The 22,676-nt window shown below is 43.6% G+C and overlaps 1 protein-coding gene across 1 annotated transcript; it reads left to right on the forward strand.

Moving 5' to 3' along the window:
- The first annotated feature begins 309 nt into the window (after nt 1-309).
- On the forward strand, nt 310-22,600 carry LOC119446042 (S-adenosyl-L-methionine-dependent tRNA 4-demethylwyosine synthase TYW1-like). Its single transcript, XM_037710360.2, has 14 exons — nt 310-507; nt 1,304-1,431; nt 1,528-1,614; nt 2,409-2,510; nt 3,422-3,616; nt 4,036-4,132; nt 5,224-5,318; nt 5,843-5,941; nt 11,502-11,758; nt 14,224-14,333; nt 18,177-18,490; nt 19,725-19,835; nt 20,352-20,519; nt 21,791-22,600. The coding sequence occupies exons 1-14, from the start codon at nt 429-431 to the stop codon at nt 22,001-22,003; spliced, it is 2,055 nt and encodes a 684-aa protein (XP_037566288.1). The 5' UTR covers nt 310-428; the 3' UTR covers nt 22,004-22,600.
- Nucleotides 22,601-22,676: the final 76 nt, after the last annotated feature.

The raw sequence follows: 22,676 nt of genomic DNA on the forward strand, positions 1-22,676 counted from the left end.
TGAATCGTGGAAACCAAAAAAACTGCTCATAACGGCGTTCCCCGCCTGTTGCGTCTTGCATTGGAAAGAGTGCAGTTATGAGCACATTGAGTTGTGATAATGTATCTCTGAAGAATGTGTAGTCGGCGAGTCGCCGTTTCTTGACTAAATCTGCGCACAAAACAGGACAGAAAACGAGAAGATGCATGCGCTAGTTTTTCTTTATTTCCCCCGTTTGCATATATGTATACATGTAAAACGATTACTTTGTCCTGCACTTTTTGATGACTCAACTATCCGCCTCCCGAGCGCGCAGTTTTCAAACCGTCATTGCTATCAGTGATGCGACGTCGCGGGCGTGCACGCATCATCTGTGGTGGTACTGCTGGACTGCGAGAGACTCTGCACGATTTGCAAAAATTAAAGTCATTAGACGGCAATTTGCCGTGATGATTCAAAGCACTGTCCGGTGCGTTGTGACGTCTCTTATTTGTGCGCTGCTGATTTTCCACACGGCGCAAGCGAAAGGCAAGTATACGCGTAGCCATTGCTTCCAGCAGCTCTTCGCTTGTGATGAAACGCGCATGAAACACACACAAGTTAAATATGGTCCGCATAAAGAAACGTTTTTATTTCTAAACATTTGTTGGGAACTGTGTTAGTCACAATTTGCTTGCATGACGTGATCGCGCTGCTGTATTATCGAGTGCTTTTGCATGACTCGATCACGCAGTTGTGTTGTTAAGCGCTCGAATTCGTAGCTCTTTTGGACAGAATCGCTTGGCTATTCTTCAAGTCGAAAAAAAAATCAATAGTAATAATCGATGTGATTTGTTTCGTATCATTGGAAATCCCAGCTGCTGTTTTTTTCGTCTGCATTAACGCTTGCAAGGGTACGCATAAAGCTGAATCACAGTGTAGCTGGGCATCGCACGATATGATCGTTAAATTTTCGGTTCCAAGACAGTACTTGTCAAAATAAAGTCGCGCGCGTTTTGAGTGAAACACGAGAACGAGCTGCTGGCCTTCGGGCCGGAATTAATCTGCGGTCATCTTATTCTGTAAATACTGCTTTACCACCTGAGGCTCGTAGCGTTCGTGTCCTAACTTAGTCAAGATGCGAGCACTACGTAAAACTCGCGTAAAAGAAAAAAAAATGATAGTCATGGGATGATATTTATTTTTTTAATTGTTTTCGTTAAACGATGTCATGAATCGTTTCTGAATTAACGTAATGAATTGAAGTAATCGAAGAGCGACAATGCAGTTCAAGAGAACTCGTCTTGCGGTTACTTCACAATTAAAAATGGTGCTTTTCTTGCAGGACTTGTCAATGAAAAATCAACAAGCGACTGGTATCCCAGCAGCTACACCACAACGCTATGTGGGGGTGTCTTAGCAGTGCTATTTTTTGTTGTTGCTAGAGAAAAGCTCAACCTTACCAAAATAAAGGTGACTTTAGCATACCCTTTGTAATCTAAACTTTCCACCTTTGACAGCTTATCGTGGAAGCATTACTAATTGTTGCTCCCACCTTGTGTGTTTCAGACACAGGACCCTTTTAAACAAAGACAGAGGAAACGTAATGGGAAGTCTGTGAAAGTCCTATACGGGACTCAGACTGGAAATGCAAAGGTTTGTTATCTGCTGTATCTCATTACAAATTGATGGCTCTTAAAAGCTGCTTAGTTGCATGCATTGTAGACTGACCAATGCACCAGATATGGACAGAGAAAGTAAGAATCCTGCAGCAGTAGTCTCGGTTGATAACTTTCAGGGATATCACTTTCAGCGGATGCGAATGGGCTAAGCTAGCAGGCATAACAGCTGTCACTTTAATAATGAGGCATTGCACCAGATGTCGCATCATGCAAAAGTGAAAGTATTCCCAAATGTGATTGACTGAGAATATGGTCCCAGTGCCTGCCCCCATAGCTCTTATTTTTTCAACTGTTTGTGTATCCTTCATTACGCATGCAAATTTAAATTCTTAAAATGTTGCTCAGTTTGAGTTAAACCTGTTTTTTCATCTTTGTTTACATGGCAGCTTTGCTTAGATGCACCAATTTAGTTTGTGCATTTCTTCCTATGTCTTCAGTGCTTCACTAGTGGTTCTAAGCCTCTGTGTTTGCAAGCTAGCAGTCACTTATCGTTGTGTCATTGTTCATAATAATGGCACAAATTGACAATGCATTTCGTTAGTAAGCACTTGTTTTCCATTGGTTTGCCGCCTTCTCTAACATGCCTGACGTCATGATAGGCTGGCATCTGCTCTTACAGTTCTGGTGTGAAAACATTTTTGTGAATAAGAGCCCAGAATCGTGGCATCACTTTTAACCAAAGTTTTACAGCTTATGCATCCAATGTTGTTGCTTTTGTAGTTGCGACAGTGTATTTTAGCAGCAATGGCTTTTCTTTCTGGCACATAGATTTTGTCGGAGAAACTTGCAGCTGAGTTGGACGCACTGGACTATGATGTGGAAATGGTCAACTTGAAGCATGTGGAGCCAGAGGAATGCCTGCTTGGTCAGGTAGGGGGTACTTGGCATGTACCTGCCATTAGCAACTCGCTCTTGTCGGGAGACAGCGGCAGGCTAATTGCTGGGCATGTGTCGTTATCGCGTCGCACTTGTATTTGCTTTGCTGAAATAGCACCCTGCTGCTGGCAGTAGAGGATCCCTTTCTTTGAGTAAGTTGAACATATTAACGTACAAAACTATTAGCTAATGGCTACTGTGAAAGACAAAAGCTGGTGGTTCACATGATCAGTTTGCTGCGAACTAGTGTAACTTGCAATAGTAGCGCTATCCTGAATTTGTTGAAATTTCCTGAGTGTCACTTCAGCCACAAGTGTCACATGTTGTTATGAAGCCTGAACAGTTGTCACATTGAGCAAGTTTACAGCCCACAGCCTTCCCAACACTTTAGCTTTGTGCCCAACTGAGAAATAAAGCAGCAGAGCACGGCACTGTGGCACATTCCACCAGAACGGAGCATGGGATGCCATGTTTATGGGGTCCTATATTTTGATTTCAATGCAAATGAAATATGTTTGCAGTTGTATCTGAAACATAAGCAGTGGCAAGCAACTTCCCACGTCATGCGTGCACCATTTCTTGCATAATTTGCAGCAGCATTGACCGAGAACATTTTAATCTTGTGTAGCACATCTCTTCACAACCTAATTTACTCATTTTGATTGCAGAAACCTGGGCTATTGGTTTGTGACATACTTTTCTCCCTCGCACTTGTCTTCAATAGCAGGTTCAATTTGCGTAGCCTGTCATGTGTTCACACAGAAAGGAACACTATTTCATAATGCATATTAAAGACTATTGAACTGTAGAACCCGTCCGCTAGAGTTTGGTAGAATAACAACAGCTATAGCAGTTGCATTTCTTCACTGACGTGCTGTTATTGCCTTTTATGTTGGGGATTACAGGTGAAAGCAAAGGGTCTTTGTATCTTCATCGTGTCAACATACGTGGACGGATCAGCACCAGATGAAGCCACATGGTTCTACGATTGGTTGAAGGATACATATGCAGATTTCCGAGTGCACAAGTACTACCTCCAGGGTCTCGACTATGCCATCTATGGCCTGGGAGACTCGGCCTATGGTGACAGTTACAACAAGGTACATTTATAAAAATTAAAGCATTGGTTGTTTCAATTGTTTTATTAATCTTCTAGTGCTTAACTAAGCTGTGTCAACATTTTCTACTAGTTTTGACACTGTACGTATGAAAGGGCTCCCGATTTTTCTGTGTGTTTACAGTTTATGTTGCTTTCTCCTTGTTATGTGTTCTAGTTAGCGCAGGTCAGCATTATAGAAAGCATTTATTTGGTGTCAGTCACCAAGCCGGTGGGGATATTCACATTTACAAATAATCACAATGAATTTTCAAATCTGTATGTTAACACACTGGTCAGGCCTTGGCTGAACGTCACAGTGCATTACTAGAGCAGTCCATCCTATTTTCATCATAGTCCCCGAAGTGAGGTCCTATGCGAAGCTTTGCTTATTTATCAGCTTTCACAATCTTGTTTTCCTAGGTTGCCAAGGACATGGATTTCTGGCTGTCCAAACTGCATGCAACACCGGCGGTTCCCCTTTGTCTCAACGATGAAAGTCAGGATGAAGGAAAATATGGTAAGGAGGCTTCTGAACTCAGCTGGCATTTACGTATTCAAACTTTGATTTATTATCAGGGTTCCAAAAGAGACGGGAAAGGAGGATTTATTAAAGTAGCTGCTTGAGCTATTTAGTCCTCATCCATTGGTTTCGTATTACAGAATGAAAGTTGACAGGATAAAAACAAGGGCCAATGCTGACCTTGGACACAGCAACTGTCCCTGCTTGTCTCATCCGTCTAGTTTTGCACTGCTGCACTAATAAACCAGAGGGAAATGTGTCAGTATGTACTGAAATTTGATTCATACAGTATAAATTGTAAGCTCTGGGAATTTTAAAGTGGGCTGAATTTGGCAGAAAGTGCTTGTTTAACAAGTTGACCACAGCCTCTTGCTTGGTAGCGGTACACATTTTCCAATGGATCACCATGACAGAAGTCCTCTCCTTTCACACTTGTTGCAATAATATTGGAAGCAGCAGTCTTTTCACTTAAAGGGGCACAAACATTTAGCCATAAATCAAGTTATGGTGACAGTCTTATTACCATCGTTACTAGTCTATATTTAAATGATACACTACCAGCAATTTTCAGTTGTCCATGTCATGCATCATCAGGCTCCATTCTATGCCTCCTTCGACTGCACTTTGTTTGTTTGTTTGTTTGTTTGTTTGTGCACTCTTTCTGTTACTATTAGAGACCATCATTCATCTGCTCTACATATTACATGGTCTGTTGAAGTCCGCTTCTTGAGACTAAACTTGGCTAAAATATTGGCTATTTACGCTTGCTCATTTTTAAAATATTTTTTTCTTAGCCACAGGGGAAAGACGGCACATGCCTTCCTCAATTTAATTATTTCTCCCACTATTTGTGGAGCGCTCGCATCTCCTATGTGTCATACTTTACCAGCTTTGCCGTGGCTGTAGTCAGAGGCCTTATGTTTTGTGTTCTTGGAGAGTTACATAGGTTGAAATGCTCTTGCAAATAGCGTGAACAGAGCGGCTTACAGAGGTACAAGCCATGAGATTCTCTAATGGAAAGCTATAGGATATTGCTGCAGCATCACCTATTCTTTTCCTTCCTTTCTCTCTCTTTCTTTTTAACTCAGGAACAGGCAAGTTTCCAGCTTGGAAAGACGATATTATAGCATACCTGAAAGGAAGGCCATCGATCACCACTCAGCCTTGTGAACCTCACACTGCAGTGAGTAACGTTTAGCACTATTTAAATTGGTTGGAATGCTCAGAGTGCTGTTACATCTAGTTGTGAATATCCTCTTGAGAATCTGTGAGAAGAATACAGAGAAATCAAGGGGCTCGAAAGCGGGATTGTATTAACAAGGCTGTACTGTATCTCAAGCTTGTATTGAGCAAGAACTAAGTAATAGCAGGGACTGTACATAATAACATTTATTTATTGCCAAAGCAATAAATAATGACTTTGAAATGGGGTTCATGTGGCAACTTCTTAAAATTGTACTAAAGGTCAGCAAGTGCACACGTGTACATTTAGGTGCAAATGCACATTTCAGGTGCAAATGTGCACATTGTGCACATTTTAGGCGTGTTAGATGTTAGACAAAAAAAAAAAAGAAGGTATTTATTGACTAAATGTCAAGTTCTTAAGCCTTTTGTTGTAGTGTGGCACCTAATGTTGACATTTTATGCTTTATTTGTTACGTTGTGACATCGTAATTAATTGACTGATTGGTTCCTGGGCATTTTCAGCCAGAAGACATGGCTTATGAAAGCTCGAGTGATGAAGGTGAACCTGAACTGATTGACCTGGAAGACCTTGGCAATGTTAAAGGCACTGCCAAGTTGAAGGTTAGTGCAGTTGGTCGCACCTTTGATTACGGCTTTTCATTTGGCACAGTGTGGGTTGCAGCAGCACCTTTAACTTTGCAAGGACGTGCAGAACAATTCACATGCTTTCTCTCTCCATTTTGTCTTTTTCTAATTATGTGGTGAGTTTTGCTGTGTGTTCTGTGTTACTACCCACAAATGTTGGCTATAGTTGCTAATCAGACATGGCTGATTCAAAGCTTTGGTCAGTGGGCAGTGCTGCCTTGGAGACACGGAACTGTTTGCAGTGCATTGTGTGCAGCTGACCACAAGATGTACAGTAAAAGCTCGATGATACGATCACGGCTAATACGAATTTCCGGATGATACGAAATTTTCTGTGGCCCCGGCCGAGCCCCATTACTTTGCAACGTGCTAGAGAACGGTTGTTACGAATCGATTTTCAGCCTGCGTCGGTTGATATGAATAAACGCCGCCCCACCGACGGCCGCGAAAGAGAACAGCGCACAGTCACGCGCTTTCTCTCCTTCTCTTTTGGTGCGGAGGCGCGGCGCCGGACAGCGCGGACTCTGCGACTGGGCGCGAAGAGTTTGAAGCGGTGGCGCTTTTGGTGCTTTTGTACTTTTCCTCCTTTTCTGCGAGCCGTCAGATGGAGTGGCTGCTGCACTTCGGGCCGCGTTCTTCGTGTTTGCGCCATTTTGCCTAGTCGCAGCGAGCTATGTCTCGCAAGCGGAGAGCACTCTCCTTTAAAGAGAAATTAGACATTCTTCGAAAGGTCGATGAGGATCCCAAGAGGAAGCGGACTGAGTTGGCTAAGGAGCTAGGCCTCGCAACGTCAACACTGAGCACAATCGTTGCACATCGAGACTATCATGAAAAACGTGCTTTCGTTCAACGTCAACGCTAAGCAAGCGAATTCGAACACTCTTATTTTGAACATACCGCGCACCGACAATGCTCTTAGCAGCGCGCCAAATCACGCGGCGGCGCCTCCGACCGGCATTGCTCCGACACCGCCATAGAGCAAAAGCTCAGGAGAGACCCCTCAATGCCGCGCGCGAAGGAACGGGAAAAAAAAAAAAGAATCCGCGGCGGAAATTTCCTTCTCTCTCAAATTGCAAGGTCGCCGTTTCTGCATCACGCCGGAACAAGCGTGTACGTGCCGACTAGAGTGTTCTAGACAACCGTATTCTAGCACACACTAGTGCCGACGTCTCAGCCACGCGGATAAAATGGCAGTGAACCCTTCTCCTCTATTTTCTAGTCACATGTTGACCTTGCACGCTGCGGCAGCAGCGCAGAGGGAAGCAGCGGCGGAGGCACAGTCGGGCCAACGAAACTGCCACGCCCGCAAACGCTCGCTTCCCGATAACGGCAGAAAACGAAACTTCAGGGGGCGGCTAAAATAAGCTGGCTCCAGCACGGCGGCGGGCGCGCACGGAGTCGAAGGTGAGAGAGCTACGAGGGAGTTGAGAGGGAAGGCGAGGGGAGCCACCGAAGCGGCGGAGTTGACGCGGCTAAATCCGCTTCCCTGCCGCCCTCCTCCCTCACCTTCGACGGTCTCCGCGCGCACCCGTGTGCCGGCGCCGCCCGCTCGCTCCCTGAAGCTTCGTTTTCTGTTGTTATCGGGAAGCGACCGTTAGCCGGCGTGGGCAGTTTCGTGGCCCGCGCTTGCGATGCGCTTGCGCGCCGCAATATTTCACGACTCGCACCGTTCGTGCATCATGCTTTGGTGCACGAATTCTTCAAAAATACGTCCTTTTAATTCGAACAAGTTTTCTGGCCCCTTCGATTTCGAATTATCGAGATTCGACAGTAGTTTTAATTGTGTTTCGATGATACGAATTTCGGCTAATACGAATATTTTTCATGACCCCGCGATATTCGTATCATCGAGCTTTTACTGTAATCCCTGGATCATTCTAGTTTTGCCCAACAGGTACCACTGTCCTCAAACTGAGCTTTTAATAGCAGTGTTTATTCATTTTCACACATAGCATTGCCAAGTCAAAATAGTTGGCTAAAGCTAAGTGTGTTGCACATTTTTATGTTCTGTAGGCACTGGTACTAGTGATGTCAAATGCTTTATGAAGCGAGGCATGTACAGAAAATTGCTTGATTGCTGTGAATCCTAGCGTTGAGTTCACGGAGTTGCAGCCTGCAGTAGAGTGTCCAGCAAGAACACCATGTCAGATTCTGGCTGCCAGGAGACAGAGACAGGGGCATATTGTATGCCAAATACATGTTTACATTAATTCAATATAACTAACTCTATTATGCAGACCAACACTGCAAAACAAACAGACACTGCACACGTGCTTAAAGCCCTCCGATACCATATTTACTCGATTCTAACACGCTCTCAATTGTAATGGGCACCCTATTTCTTGTGGCCAGGGATGAAAGATGTAATGCCCTCAATGGTAATGCACACCTAAATTTTTATGCTTGCGAAAAATTGTGCTGAAACCATCGGCAGAGATTTTCAGTACAAGTGAATAGTGCGATGTTTCAAGAAAACTATTCACTTTATTAAGGAGTGGTGTGCTTGAAGACGCATATTGGTTGCAGTGGAGGATATTTAGATAGGGTTTGTTAATTCATTGCATAATTTCGTAGAGAACAGAGCCGTTAACCAGCTCACTTGTAGTGGTAGTACAGTATAGACTACTTATAACGTAACCGCTTATAGTGCAGGACCGGATATAGTGCGGTCTTTACAAACTCCCGTTAATTTTCTCATAGCACACCATGTATACACGTATCGCTTATAGTGCAGTTGCGGGAAACGAAATACCGGTTACAGTGCCGCTGCCTGGGAGTACGGAAGTCCGCGGAGACGGCGAACGCTCCCCTCAAACGGGCGCCCCAAGGAGTGCTCGAGGAAGAAAGAGAGACGAAGTGGAGGAGAAGGGCATGTGGTGCGAACGAACAACCAGTGAGGCTGAAACCAGAATCTTGAGTGCGAGTCGTGAAATATCACGGCGCGCATAGCGAGTGAGGGCCATGAAACTGCCAACGCCGCCCAACGCTCGCTTCACGATAACGGCAGTAAACGAAATTTCAGGGAGCGGGCGGCACCGGCACAGCACGGCGAAGGGCGCACTCGGAGACCATGGAATGTGAGGGAGGAGGGCGGAAGGGAAGTGGATTTCGCCTCGGCAACTCCGCCGAGGCGAAATCCGGTGGCTCCCCTCGTCCTCCCTCGTAGCTCCCTCACTTTCGACTGTCACCGTGCGCGCGTGCCGCCGTGCAGGCGCCGCCGCTCCAGCTGGCCCGGCACTAGGGCCTAGCCACCGGGCCGATAGGGTGGCTAGCCACCCTACCTGCACCAGCTCCCCGAAGTTTCGTTTTCTGCCGTTATCGGGATGCGGGCGTATGCCGGCGTGGGCAGTTTCGCTGGTCGGCCTGGGACACCACCGCTGCTTCCCTCTGCACCATAGCCGCAGCGTGCAAGGTCAACACGTCACTAGAAAGTAGAGGAAGCATAAAGGAGAAAGAAGGGTTCACTGCCATTTTCTACGCGTGGCTACGGTAGCGTGGCTGACACGTCGGCACGTACACGCATGTTCTGGCGCAACGCAGCATCGGCGACATTGCCATTTGAGAGAGGGTGAAATTTCCGCTGCATTTTTCTTTCTTTCTTTCTTCTTTTTTTTTCTTTTCTTTTTTTTTTTTTTTTTTTTTTTTTTGTTCGCGCGCGGCATTGAGGGGTCTCTCCTAAGCTTTTACTCTATGGCGGTGCCGGAGCAATGCCGGTCAGAGGCGCCGCCGCGTGATTTGGTTCGAATTAACGAGATTCGGACTGTAAATTGAATGCAAACATTCTAACCGCATTCCTCGACTGTCGCATACGCTCGGTGCACATGTTTTGCATATGTACGGGCCTTGAAAATTGTTGCTTTGGTTATAGTGCGGATATTCGCGACTCCAGCGACTTACGTTATAAGCGGTCTACACTATATGTAAACTGCAGGTGTGTCTGAAACAGCTCTAGTATATGCCGTTCGCCAACGAACTCACCCTGCAACTCAGTTGCTCGAGTGCACACTTCCTTTGCATCGGTGCCTTTGCATCGGTGATGGAAGACCGATCACCAGCCCGAAAAAAGGGGTGAAAGAATCAATGAAAGCTATTCACTTTAAAATGCAAATTGCAATACCTTAATTAATCGTGTTCTCACTACATTTTTATGGTGACAGAGAGAGAAACAGTAGTTTTTTTGTTTTTATTTGAAAAAAAATAAAATTTTAAACTGTAAGGTTGCTGGAGGTGCGATTTGGATACCACTTATTGTTTTTCTACACAATCCTAATGCATATGTCACATTTTAGTTCATTTTTCCAGAAAAAAAAAGTGCACATTGGAATTGAGTAAATATTGTAATGTAAGCTGCTATACAATATATGCAGTCCTACTCATATGTGACCTGACCTTAGGTCCCGTTCCTTATTCAGCTATGTCTACATGCACGCTGTTGTCGGCAAACAGCATGGGAAGCCACACTCTTTCGGGAAAACCACACCCTGTAAACGTTTGCCACCAATAATACTTTCAGGCTGGAATGAAATGAAAACTGAAAAAGGAAAAAACCCATACGAACAAGTATTGCTGTATGCAGGTATGAACAGGTAATGGACTTTCTCCCTGTCTGGCTGCTAAACATTTCGTGGCCCCAATACTTGGTGTCCAAAAAATACTCGTACTGGTGTTGCACACAATTGCAAATTAGTAAAGGGAAATGCATGTTCTCTTTTGTTCCTTCTTGTCCAGATTTCATAATGGCCAGTTATGGTGGGCAAATCATGCACTTTGCTTGTGTGCTTCTACTTGCACTCGGCTCACTCTCTGCTCTTTGTCGTTGCCTTTTCTTGTTTTATACAGTCTAACCTCGTTGTAACGATGTCACATCTGACATGAAAATACCTTTCTTACATCCACCATTAGTTATTAGCATACATTCATTGCACGCTGGTATCGGCGAGAATTATTTTAGATTTCATCATAATATTAGATAATTTGCTATATGTCTGTGTTCATTGCATCGAAGTTTGACTGTACTCTCTTCCAGTTCATACAGGTTCAGCGTAGGGAAGGCATGCATTTACCTGTCTTTCTGCTCCCGTTTTTGTAGTATTGAGGGAGTAGGCTTTGAAAATATGTGGTCTTGTGCATCAGCTGTCATGTTCTGTGCATTATTGCAAAAACGAACTCCTTGTAGTCTACTTGAACTAGAAAAGACATACAAGTGCTAACTCATTCTTGTTCTCTTGAAGGCAGTAATGTGATGTGTTGGACCTAAAGACCTTGTTGAAACAGCCTTAGAACGCGCTTTTCTACTTTAGCATGTAAAAACTTGTTCAGCCTACAGAGGCTGTCTTAACAGGGCTAGTGTAATGACGGCGCACTTTTCTCTTAGGTCATTCAGCGACACTCGTGGCTTTTCCCGCCTTCTTTTGAAGTAATTGAATTACGTATCCTGCAGCTTCGACAGTACAGGATATGAGTCTGGCCATGAGCCTGCAGGCATAAGCCCATGGAACAAGGCACGTATAACCATCGAGTCCCCTGTGGCTTGCAGGAGCAGGCATCCAAGACAGCCAAGAATGGAGAGGCTCGGCAAGACATGCTGACCCCGCTGCTGCGCCAGTCGCTGGGAAAGCAGGGCTACCGCCTCATTGGCTCCCACTCGGGGGTGAAGCTGTGCCGCTGGACCAAGGCCATGCTGCGCGGTCGTGGCGGCTGCTACAAGCACAGCTTCTACGGCATCGACTCGCATCGCTGCATGGAGGCCACCCCGAGCCTCGCCTGTGCCAACAAGTGTGTCTTCTGCTGGAGGTAAGCTGTTCGCTGCCAGCGCTTGGTTTCTCGATTTGCTCGTTTCTTTTGTACGCTCGAGTCTCGATAAAATGACCCCCTGTTCAACAAAATTTGTGATATATCTTGTCCTTCCTTCTATCTTAGCTTAATTTAAGATCATGTATTTTTATGTGGTATGTATTGTGTCAAGGTCGTACAGTCAAACCTCAATATAACAAATGCAGATCAAATGAATTATCATATACAGTAAAACCTCATTAATATGTACCCGCTTAATAAGTTATTCCGGCTTAAATATAGTCGCAGTGAATCCCCACCCTGCTGCCATTGAACTGAATGTATTGGCTGACCTACTGAATGTAGTAGCTTACTGCATGCCAAACGGTTAGTGCATGGTATTTACTTAATTTTTTGTCATGTACAAGCGCAGAATCAGTGAAATGTCATAAGTGCAGACTATAGGTAGTGAAATTACGGCGCATGGACTTTTCATGGACTGCAGTCACCACTAATAATGACGTCAAAACATGGCGGCCATGATATGTTCCCTGCTTGCATAGCTTCTGGCACTTCCGCATCAGTGCGGCTTGTGTGTTGACCGTCGTAAGAGTGTCATGAGAAACTGGCTCGCAGCCTGGCTGAGTTTAAGGATGCTGTCATCTCTGCAAGGCCAAGTGAAAATAGGAATTTTTGTGCTGCCTGCTCACAAATAAAGCTTGTGTGCACGTGTGTTTCGGGCGAGAATTTAAACGTAGTTCTTTTCTGGCCGGTAAGTCTATACAGTGTAGAGCACTTATAACGTAAGTCGCCAAAGTCACCAATGTCCGCACTATTGTGATGTAACCAAAACAACAATTTTATTGCAATAGCAATTATATGGACACTCCAGGTGCCTTTCTGTATGAAGTCCAAAGGCAATAAAGGTGTCATCACGTGCCATACGCTGTATGTGCGAGTGAAAGCGCGCGAGGGTGAGCCGGCGATAGCGGCTCAATCTCGCACACACGAGAGATGAAAGCGGGAAGGAAGCGTGTCGTCTTCGGTCGCACGCAAGGCTCCGGGGGGAGGATAGGGAGGGCACACTCTACTCCCAGCGGCCCACCTGGGGCTGCTGTATCTTGAAAGCCATCTGCAACGGGGGCACCAGTGCACTGTGTTTTCACGGCTTAGTTCGCGTTCATGTGAGACGCAGCATGAAGGTCAATTCGATCGCTGCTGCTGTGGCGTTTCCTCACCATAGCGTTTTGACAGCGAGTTTCCACGGTCATCGAGTGAGAGGTGTTCATGTTTGCTTGTGCACGCATGACATCATGCTTGTTAATGCGCAGAGAGTCGCGGCCACGGATGCACTTTCACGTGCTTCCACCATTGCGTATTTCTGGCCGCTTCGCGCATGGAATGCTGCGAAAAATAGGAATGGAGCTATTCACGTGCCAGCAACGTTGGAATGCACCCGATGGCGCCAAACACACCGGTTGTGTCGTGTTGTTGGAGTATAGACACCGGTTGTTCGTCACCGTGACGTCGCAAAGCTTGATGCACACACATGTTACGTCAGAGTATATCTGCAGCTTGAGGGGAACTTTCACCATCTCGGTTGACTGCCGAACTTCCAGGCAGCTGCACTGTAACCAGTATTTCGTCTCCCGCAACTGCACTACAAGTGATACGTGTATACACAGAGTGCTATGGGAAAATTAACGGGAACCTGAGAAGACCGTATTTTATCCAGTCCTGCACTATAAGCTGTTACGTTATAAGTGGTCTTTACTGTATCCACTCATCTGTCATTGTTGGTTAATTAGTATATTGCTTAGTACGTACCTGATCCACGTTCCTGGCCAACTATGTATTAACAAGGTTTTACTGTATAAAAAAGTAAATGTGAAGTTTGCTACTTTTTAAGCTATATCAGTGTGTATGCTTATAACAAATATCATATGCAATGAAGGTATTTTCATGATGGATGCAACTTCATTATAAAGAAGCTCCTTTTTAATGACATCTGACCATATGTGCTTTGAGCAGACACTGTTTCATTACTTTACGTATCTCCATGTAGAGAAGACTTTAAATGTTTAGTTCCTTTATGTCTCAAGACAAGGAAACATCAGCTTACCAGAATAGTTGATTTTCCATCAATAGAAATAACTTCTGTCACTTTTGCAGTTGTCTAGTTTCCATTTGTGAATAAAATCATTGCCTAAATTCACTGAGAACTCATAAAATTTAATTGAAGTGATGGAATTTCACGTGGAGAGCTCCAGACAAACTTAACAACCTGGTACTCGAGTGCTGCTTTTATTTTTTTTTTCTAACCACAGCTGGCAATTAAACCTGTAATGCTGTGATAAGCGATAGGCCACCATAGCCACTGAGCCACCGTACTGAGTAATGCTCACTAAATTGCCCCAGGCAGTTTGAAAGTTAGTCTCGGTCTGTATATTCTGCAGGTCTAAGTTGTGCTATACAATGCATTGCAGACACCACACGAATCCTGTGGGGACAGAGTGGAAGTGGAACATGGACGAACCCGAGATGATTGTGGAGAATGCGCTGAAGAACCACTACAAGATGATAAATGAGTTCAAAGGTAATGAACAAGTACTACTGCCACTTCTTGTGTGACTACTATTTTGCTGTAAAAACAAACTGATACAATAGGATTATGTACTGTTGCTTTAGAAATCTTTAATGTACTATATACATTCTGTCTGTAATGTAATAAATACATTCTGTCCATACTCCCAACATCCCCGTAACAATATATTGACGTCGACAATGGAGATGGAGGCATGGTTCCGGTCTGTGCTTGTAATGCAAATGAAAGAGTTAAGAAATCTACATTAGCACAGCAACTTGGCTTCTCGAATGTGATGTTTTGAGAATTCTCTGATGGTGGCAGCAGGAGTGAATCGATTGAAATGGAGTCTTTATGAAAGCAGTATGAAGGCAAGAAGCTTTGAAAAGATGGGAAAGGTCAAATTAAATTAGACAAAAAACTTCATAATGAATGGTTAAATTTTTATAACAGTCCGCATTTTGTGCGGATTGTTGATGAATTTCTTTGAGCAATCTGGCAATGTTGAGGCAGCTGGCTGCAGTGTTTTCTGGTATTATTATTATTATTATTATTATTATTATTATTATTATTATTATTATTATTATTATTATTATTATTATTATTTCTCGGCCTGATCTTTCGCAAATCAATTTTAACTTCCAAATTACCAGACGATTGGAAAGTCTCTAAAGTAATTCCAATCCACAAATCAGGAGACACAGACACGCCGTCTAATTTCAGGCCAATATCATTAACAAGTACATCCTGTAAGTTGCTCGAGCATATAATTCTGAAACATATCACTAATTTCCTAGAGAGAATAAACTACTTATCACCTAATCAACACGGTTTTCGTAGCGGTTTGTCAACCATTACTCAGCTCACTGAAGTAGTTCATGACCTTGCGTGTGCTATCAATAACCACAGTCAAATTGATTTGATATTACTTGACCTAGCTAAAGCATTTGATTCTGTCTGCCACATAAAACTAATAGCGAAACTAGAAACCGTGCTTGGAAAAGGGGTAATAACCACCTGGATTAAAGACTTTTTATTAGACAGATCCCAATTCGTAGTAATAGAAAACATGCCATCTGAAAATGTACCAGTAACATCCGGAGTTCCGCAGGGATCTGTGCTTGGGCCAGTCTTATTCTTAATATTTATTAATGACATGACCAGTAATATAGAGTGCAGTGTAAAGTTATTTGCTGACGACTGCATTATTTACAGAGAAATTAACAGTCACAATGATCACCTCCTACTTAACAGATCTCTTAGTATGCTGGCAGATTGGTGCAATAATTGGCATATGTCAGTAAACGAAAAAAAATCCGTGACCATGACCGTCTCAAGAAAGAAAGAACCCTCTTGCTACACGTACCTCATTAATAAGCAACCCCTTGCAAAAGTAATGGAACACAAATATCTAGGTATTACATTAACATCTGATCTGAAATGGGACACTCACATAACAAGCATCACTACCAATGCGCTGCGCAAACTGTTCTACCTTAAACGATGCCTAAAACTATCACCTCCGTCCACCAAACTCCTAGCCTACACGACCTTCGTGAGACCTATTTTAGAGTATGCTAATACAGTATGGTTTCCGCATTCGAAGACTAACATTAAAAAACTAGAAACTGTCCAACGTAAGGCTGTGAGGTTTATTCACAACAAATATAAACGTACGGATTCCCCTACTAACCTGTTGGTTGCCTCTGGCCTTCAGACATTAGAAGCTAGAGCGATACAGTCCCGATTAATATTTCTTTTTCAAATTCTTCATAATACTTATAAAATTGATCATTCCAAATATGTCGCTTATTCACAGTCACGTGAAAGCCGACATAAGCATTTGCATACATTGGTGGAATATTCTCACAAGGTCGACGCATTTAAACACTCATTTTTCCCGTCTACAATACGAAAATGGAACCAATTAGATCGCAATATAACAAGCACTAACACTCTCTCTGAGTTCCGCACCAAAATAGAGGCACTAACTTTAAATTGAAAAACAGCATGTTTAGCAATTGAACAGGCTGACTGTCTCATGAATGTCGCACTTGATTGCCTTTCTTTCTTTTCTGCGTGTTAATTTTTTTGGTACGCTTTCTTGTTTCATGTTAAAATTAAGTGTATACGTACTACTCAGTGAAACTTTTTACGTCTTGTATGTTGCTGTATACATTGTTGCAAATCACACGAGTAAATATGTATGTCGCAATTGTACATTCCTAGGCATATATATGTATAGATACATTTTTTTTTCTCTTTCGTCTCACTTTTACTCTACAATGTACCCTCAATATGCCCACCTGTTATGCTCTCGATCGAGAGCGGCAGTATTGTAAATAAATAAATAAATAAATAAATTATTATTATTATTATTATTATTATTATTATTATTATTATTATTATTATTATTCATGGTATAGGACTGGCGTTCTTTGGCAGTTCAGGGAAATTAATTATTTTTACAATATAAATGGCTCTTTTCTGTTCTTTTTCTTAGAGTGTGTTGCTTATGGCAAGCTAGAGTGAACACACTGTTGGCGAGGATGCCTGCATCTGCCACTCAAAGACCAGTGGTTCTCAGCCATGGATGTGTCGGGGACCCCTTGTCGACTGGTAAAAGTGATAGGTTACCCCTTGGGCAGTGACGGGGTAGTGTGGGGGGAGGGGGGGAGGAGGCATAAATTAACACAACACAACACAACAACACAACAGCTACCTGGCAAAGAATAGTCAAACAAAAGTGCCACGCCAATTCAATCTGGAAAGCTTGTCGATACGTGGTGTGGTCACGCCTAAAGGGACCCTGAACCACGTTTATCGAAGTGGAGAAAGGCATTTGAAGTGAAAATAGGCTATTTCAGAAATACTTTGCCGCAAAAAGTACTTCAGTGCGTTCAACAGAAACGGAGTTATTGGCAATCAAACACGGCCTCCGCTGTGCTCCTGTTCCTTCTTCAATGCCTTGCACTGCGAAGGCTACGGCAGAGTTGGGCGTGGCCACAATGCTCCACCTTCGAAATGTCGCCATAGTGCTCAGTTCAAATTTCATTTTGGATGTTAACGTAGACGCCATGACTTCCGATTTTGGTGCCTACGACGTGCTAAACGTAAGCCAAACACGGTTGTCCGCAGCGAGCCGCAGTGCGCTTATCCAGTGGACTCGTGGCGGCATCTCGCGGTGGCCATGATGTAGTCGACCGCAGCGACCAATATCAGCCGCGTACTGGCATGTGCTTTTTAACAAAAGAAAGCACACAGAAAAGAGTGAGGATTATGGCTTCTGTTAAAACGAGAGCATTTGAGATAAAGGTGACTCGCACTCCACTTGTGAGCTTCATGCACCACGTACGGCAGCAAAACTTGGCTGAGATACTATTCACAGCAGTGTATGGTACTCGCGGGCAATGTTATTTCCGAGGCCAAGGGGTGGTTCAGGGCCCCTTTAAGCAGAGTTTCATATCTGTAGCCACATACAACCTGTTTCTATGCTTGTTTTTCAAAAACTGGAAAAATGCATGCAAGCTTGGAAAAAGCATGCTGGCTTGCATGTGTCATAAAAAACTGCAGCAAAAGCATTACAGCCATCTCATGGAGAAGGGTAAACATTTATGCAGTCCCCAACCAGACTGCATCAAGGCTTTCAGTGGCCTGCAAGCCTTTACGGTCGTGGGTTTCGCAGACCCTCCAAAATGGCTTCGTGGACCCCCATTTGAGAACCACTGCAATAGACTGAGTCGACAGTCATTGAAACTTTTTGTGTATAGTAATGCCTACTTTGCCATTGAGTGTTACAGGCTATCAATTTAAAGGCCTTCGACATGCCTTTGTGGCATCGTTATTTCATTTCAGGGGTTCCCGGCGTGCTGCGCGAGCGTCTGAACGAGGGCTTACAGGCGCGTCACTGTGCCCTCTCTCTGGTTGGAGAGCCCATCATGTATCCCAAGATTGGGCGATTGGTGCGCCTTCTGCACGACAGGGGCATCTCTACGTTCCTGGTGACCAACGCTCAGTTCCCCGACGCTCTGCGGGAACTCGGGCCCGTCACGCAGCTATACGTGTCGGTGGATGCCAGCAATCGCGAGGCGCTCAAACGCATAGACCGGCCTCTCTTTCCCGACTTCTGGCAACGCTTCCAGGACAGCCTCACCACCCTTGCGGACAAGGTCAGGCACACTGGGAGAGACGGCTCACATTTACTCGCGCTCTCAGAGCGCTAACCTTTGAACTTTAGCAATATTGTAATCGGTGACAATCGAAGGATGTAGTGGAAAGTGCACCAGTGTACAACTTGGAAGATAACTTGTATAGGTGTGGCAGCTGTTTATGTTTGCTAATTTCCGTAATGTCATGGCAGAGGTGAACTCCTTTGAATGCAGCCAAACCTAAATATAATGAACCCGGATAAAACGAATTATTCTCCATATTGAGCATGTGAAACTGACTGACCGATACTCATGTAAGACAACTCCCTCATAACAAACTGTAGATTGGCTATTTCGAACTTGAAGCCTCTGCTGCCAGCGCAATGAAGACATAAGGGCAAGTGGACCGGAGCAGGTCTACACAACCTCGTGAAACTCCATTCTTAGTGACGCTGCGAAAGAATTGAAGGCACATGGCTTCAGAAAAAGAAAAAAAATTGAATGCCTTCCTTGCTTCTTTTCTCCACTGGAGATAAATGCGAATGCATCACAAGAGTTTGTTTAAATTTGTTATAGGCGAGATTGGGCAAAATGAAATAATGACCAGGTTCAGCTGTATTGGTGTTTCTTGAATGTTTTGGAGCACGGATGCACAGAGGCCAGGTGCGGTGCAATTTTATGGGTGGAGCTTGTACTGAATTCTTAAATTGTCACTGCATATGGTGTTGAAACCAGTGAAGAGTACCGAAATTTCATAAAAAGCTGAGTGGGGCTTACGTTTTATTCTTACAACTATCGAAGAAAATTTTGCATTTATCGCTGCTTTGCTTTTGTTCAAATTTCACAAGATGATCATTTTTAGTTTGCATCGTAGCAAAAAAAAAGCTGAAAAACCATTGTATCTATGTGCACCTGATCATAATAGGAGTGACGTATCTCAGACTGATGTAACGGATTTGCCTCCTGTCGACACGGTAGCTCCACCAAAGAGTAGCAATAGAAAACAATTTAAATTTAGTTTATTTCCTTATTGAATGGGGGAAAGTCCGAACTAAAAGCGAAACTAATTGTCTGTAAGAAGTCTGGTGTAAATTGATTGCCTGGTATTTATTTTTATTTTTTTGTTTCTTCATGTCACTTGTTTCTCTGCAAGTGTAATTACCAAGTAGGACTAAGTTGTGTTATATTCTAGAGCCATACAATTTGTTTCTACCTTAAAGTAGTAACACAACGTGTTTTCATCTCTTCCTTTTAGGGTCAGAGGACAGTCTATAGGCTGACCTTGGTCAAAGAGTGGAACATGGATGAAATGCAAGGCTATGCCAACCTTGTGGGACTCGGCAAGCCGGATTTCATTGAAATCAAGGTATCGTGCGTTCGTATTAGTTTCTCTTCAAGTGTTGCTTATTCGTTTATTTTCCAGTCCATTCTCTTTTACATCCTAGTTGTTTTCTTTGGGTGGTTAGAAAGGGAGTTTTCACAGTAATTTCCCACTGACACGGTCTTTACCCTCTTTTCTGGTGGCACTTTACAAATGGCAGCTGGAAGTAAACTAGGGGCTTTATTTTGTAAGGACTGTTTTCCTCCTATTCTATTTATGTTTTATCACCCATTGCGTGAAATGACTGATCTCAGCCAATGATGAAGACAAGAGGAATACAGAGTGAAAAAAGAATTGTTACAATATGTGACCCCGAGTCACTTTAACCAACAGTCGCCAACTGTGATGTCACTTTCACAGCCGCTGAGCTGTTCCCTTAGTGGGCACTCGTCCGGCCAGTGAGTGGCTCGCTTCTTTCATTTTCCTGCCGGTATGCCATCAATGCATGGCTTGAGTTTTGCCCGAGCCGTGCTGACAGGACTGTGGTGTTGATGTGCACAGGGTGTGACATACTGTGGCGAGTCCAAAGGTGCCCACCTGACCATGAGCAATGTGCCCTGGCACGAAGAAGTGCTGTCCTTTGTGAAGCAGCTGGTGGCCTTACTTCCCGACTACAGCATCGCCTCGGAGCATGAGCACTCCAACTGCGTGCTCGTTGCACACAATAAGGTGGGTGTGCATGTGTGTCATTCTGGCGATGAGGATATCCGATTTTCTTGGAATTCTATCTGCCTGGGCCTGTGGATCTCCCTTGAGTTATGTTATTAAACGTTCTTAAAATTTGACAGAAAAGTGCAACCAGCTCAACCAGATAGTGTGTGTATGTATATATATATATATAACATAATAATAACACTGCTGTTGATGCCAGCAGTGTTATTTATGTACCTTCACACTTTATTCGATTATATATATATATATATATATATATATATATATATATATATATATATATATGAAGTGTGAAGGTACATAAATAACACTGCTGGCATGCGAGTCGCAACATGTTAGCGGTAACCTCCTTGGTGGTAACAGTGCTAAAACTGAACCTGTTACTGGAATTTATGATAATACTCTAGGCATTCTTCAAGAGCCCATGCATCAATTCTTTAGTTGACACGCAGTACCCCACTTGTGGCACACTGTGGATTAACTTTGAGACATTTGTAACATTACATTGTGAAGCACAATCCTTAGCATCGCTTTCTATTTTAACGTGCGCTATCGTCTGTGTGAGGAAGGAATACATTTGTTTAGCTTGTTGCTTTCTTTCCCACAAGTTGCAGAAGTGAAACTACAAGGCAAAAGCTTCTGGCATGCAGGAGTGACTTCAAACTGCTGAGAAACTGAAAATTAAGGTCATACGACCATAAACCAGCAGATTTGAATGATGACTTGCAGGGCTGCTTGAATAGCAAAATTTTCTAATTGAATCGAATGCAAATATCTTATGTAGTTTTCCTTTCCTGATAAACAGTTAACCTATTACCGCATGTTGTATCATATACGATACACATAGAAGAACTTCTGGCATAATATATAGTCAAGAAAGAACACCTTACACATTCATCTGGAACCTATGTCCTCCCTAGCAATGAAACACATTGCGACTGTAGCGCGAGCTAGATTTTTTTAGTTAATTTTCTTGAAAAAATGCATGGCAGCAGCTTGTCACACAGTTGCAAAGTGTGTACAAATGTGCCTGATTGCAAAATTAGTTAAACGAACTGCCTTGTAGGAAAGCTAGCTTTACAATTGGGTAAAAAAAAAATTGTTGAGTGTAAAACTATCAAATCTAGGTACTCAAATTGTATTGGGAATGTTTCATGTTTTCACACATCCAATAATTAATCAAAAGTGGCAGCAGAAAAAAATCTTTGACAATGATGAAATTGTTCCCTTTTTTAAAAATTTATTTTATTATTATTGCTGCATTGCAGTTCTGTGTTAACGGGCAGTGGAACACGTGGATTGACTACGAGCGCTTCCACGAGCTGGTGCAGAGATTCTACCAGACAGGCGAGTCGTTCACCTCACTCGATTACATGGCACCACTCCCTCATTGGGCAGTGTTTGGGGCCAGGGAACGCGGCTTCGACCCCAACGACACCAGGATGCTCAGAAGATCCAAGAAAGACATCAGTGGATGCTAGGCCTAATCCAAGTGGATGCTAGGCCCTTGAACTCTCAGACGTTGGTAGTGAAATGTGCATGTGAGCACTCCATAGTGTTCAATCCATTTTGAAATCTAAAGGATTACATATACAGCATTGCTGGAAAGGCACCGAGGAAGGATGAACACCCGAGCCTGAAAAAACCTTTCATGAGTGTTTCACAGTGCCTAAGCAAGCACACCAGCAAGCTTGCGATAAAAAGTTGACAGCTGCACATGTTGTATCACGTACACTTGGTCACTACAACATGGCTGATGAAAACTTATGCTCTGAGTCACAGTGTGTGATAAAGTGACACTGTGTTAAACAAGCTCATTTTCAAATGATTTGCGCAGTATTACTATCTCTGTTTCGGATTGGGCAGCTGGAGTGAAACAGATCCACAGTTGTTGCAATGAATTGGACAAAAGCCGATACTGTAGCCCAACATCTTCTTGGTGCCGTTGTGACATTCAAGAAGGCGGCAGCTTTTACCTGCAGGTCTCATTTTTGGATCCTGCACATTAAAAGCTGTTGTGTGTATTAAATGCATATGAATGTGGTTTTGTTTTATCAGTTGTTAGAAGGAGGTTTTTTTTGTGTAAGAAAAAAGAAATGTTTGCGTGCTTGGTGGTGTACCGATACATCACGCCATAATGTAAACAGTAGGGCC

The sequence above is a fragment of the Dermacentor silvarum genome, chromosome 3 (assembly GCF_013339745.2).
Source record: "Dermacentor silvarum isolate Dsil-2018 chromosome 3, BIME_Dsil_1.4, whole genome shotgun sequence".
Taxonomy (NCBI): Eukaryota; Metazoa; Arthropoda; class Arachnida; order Ixodida; family Ixodidae; genus Dermacentor; species Dermacentor silvarum.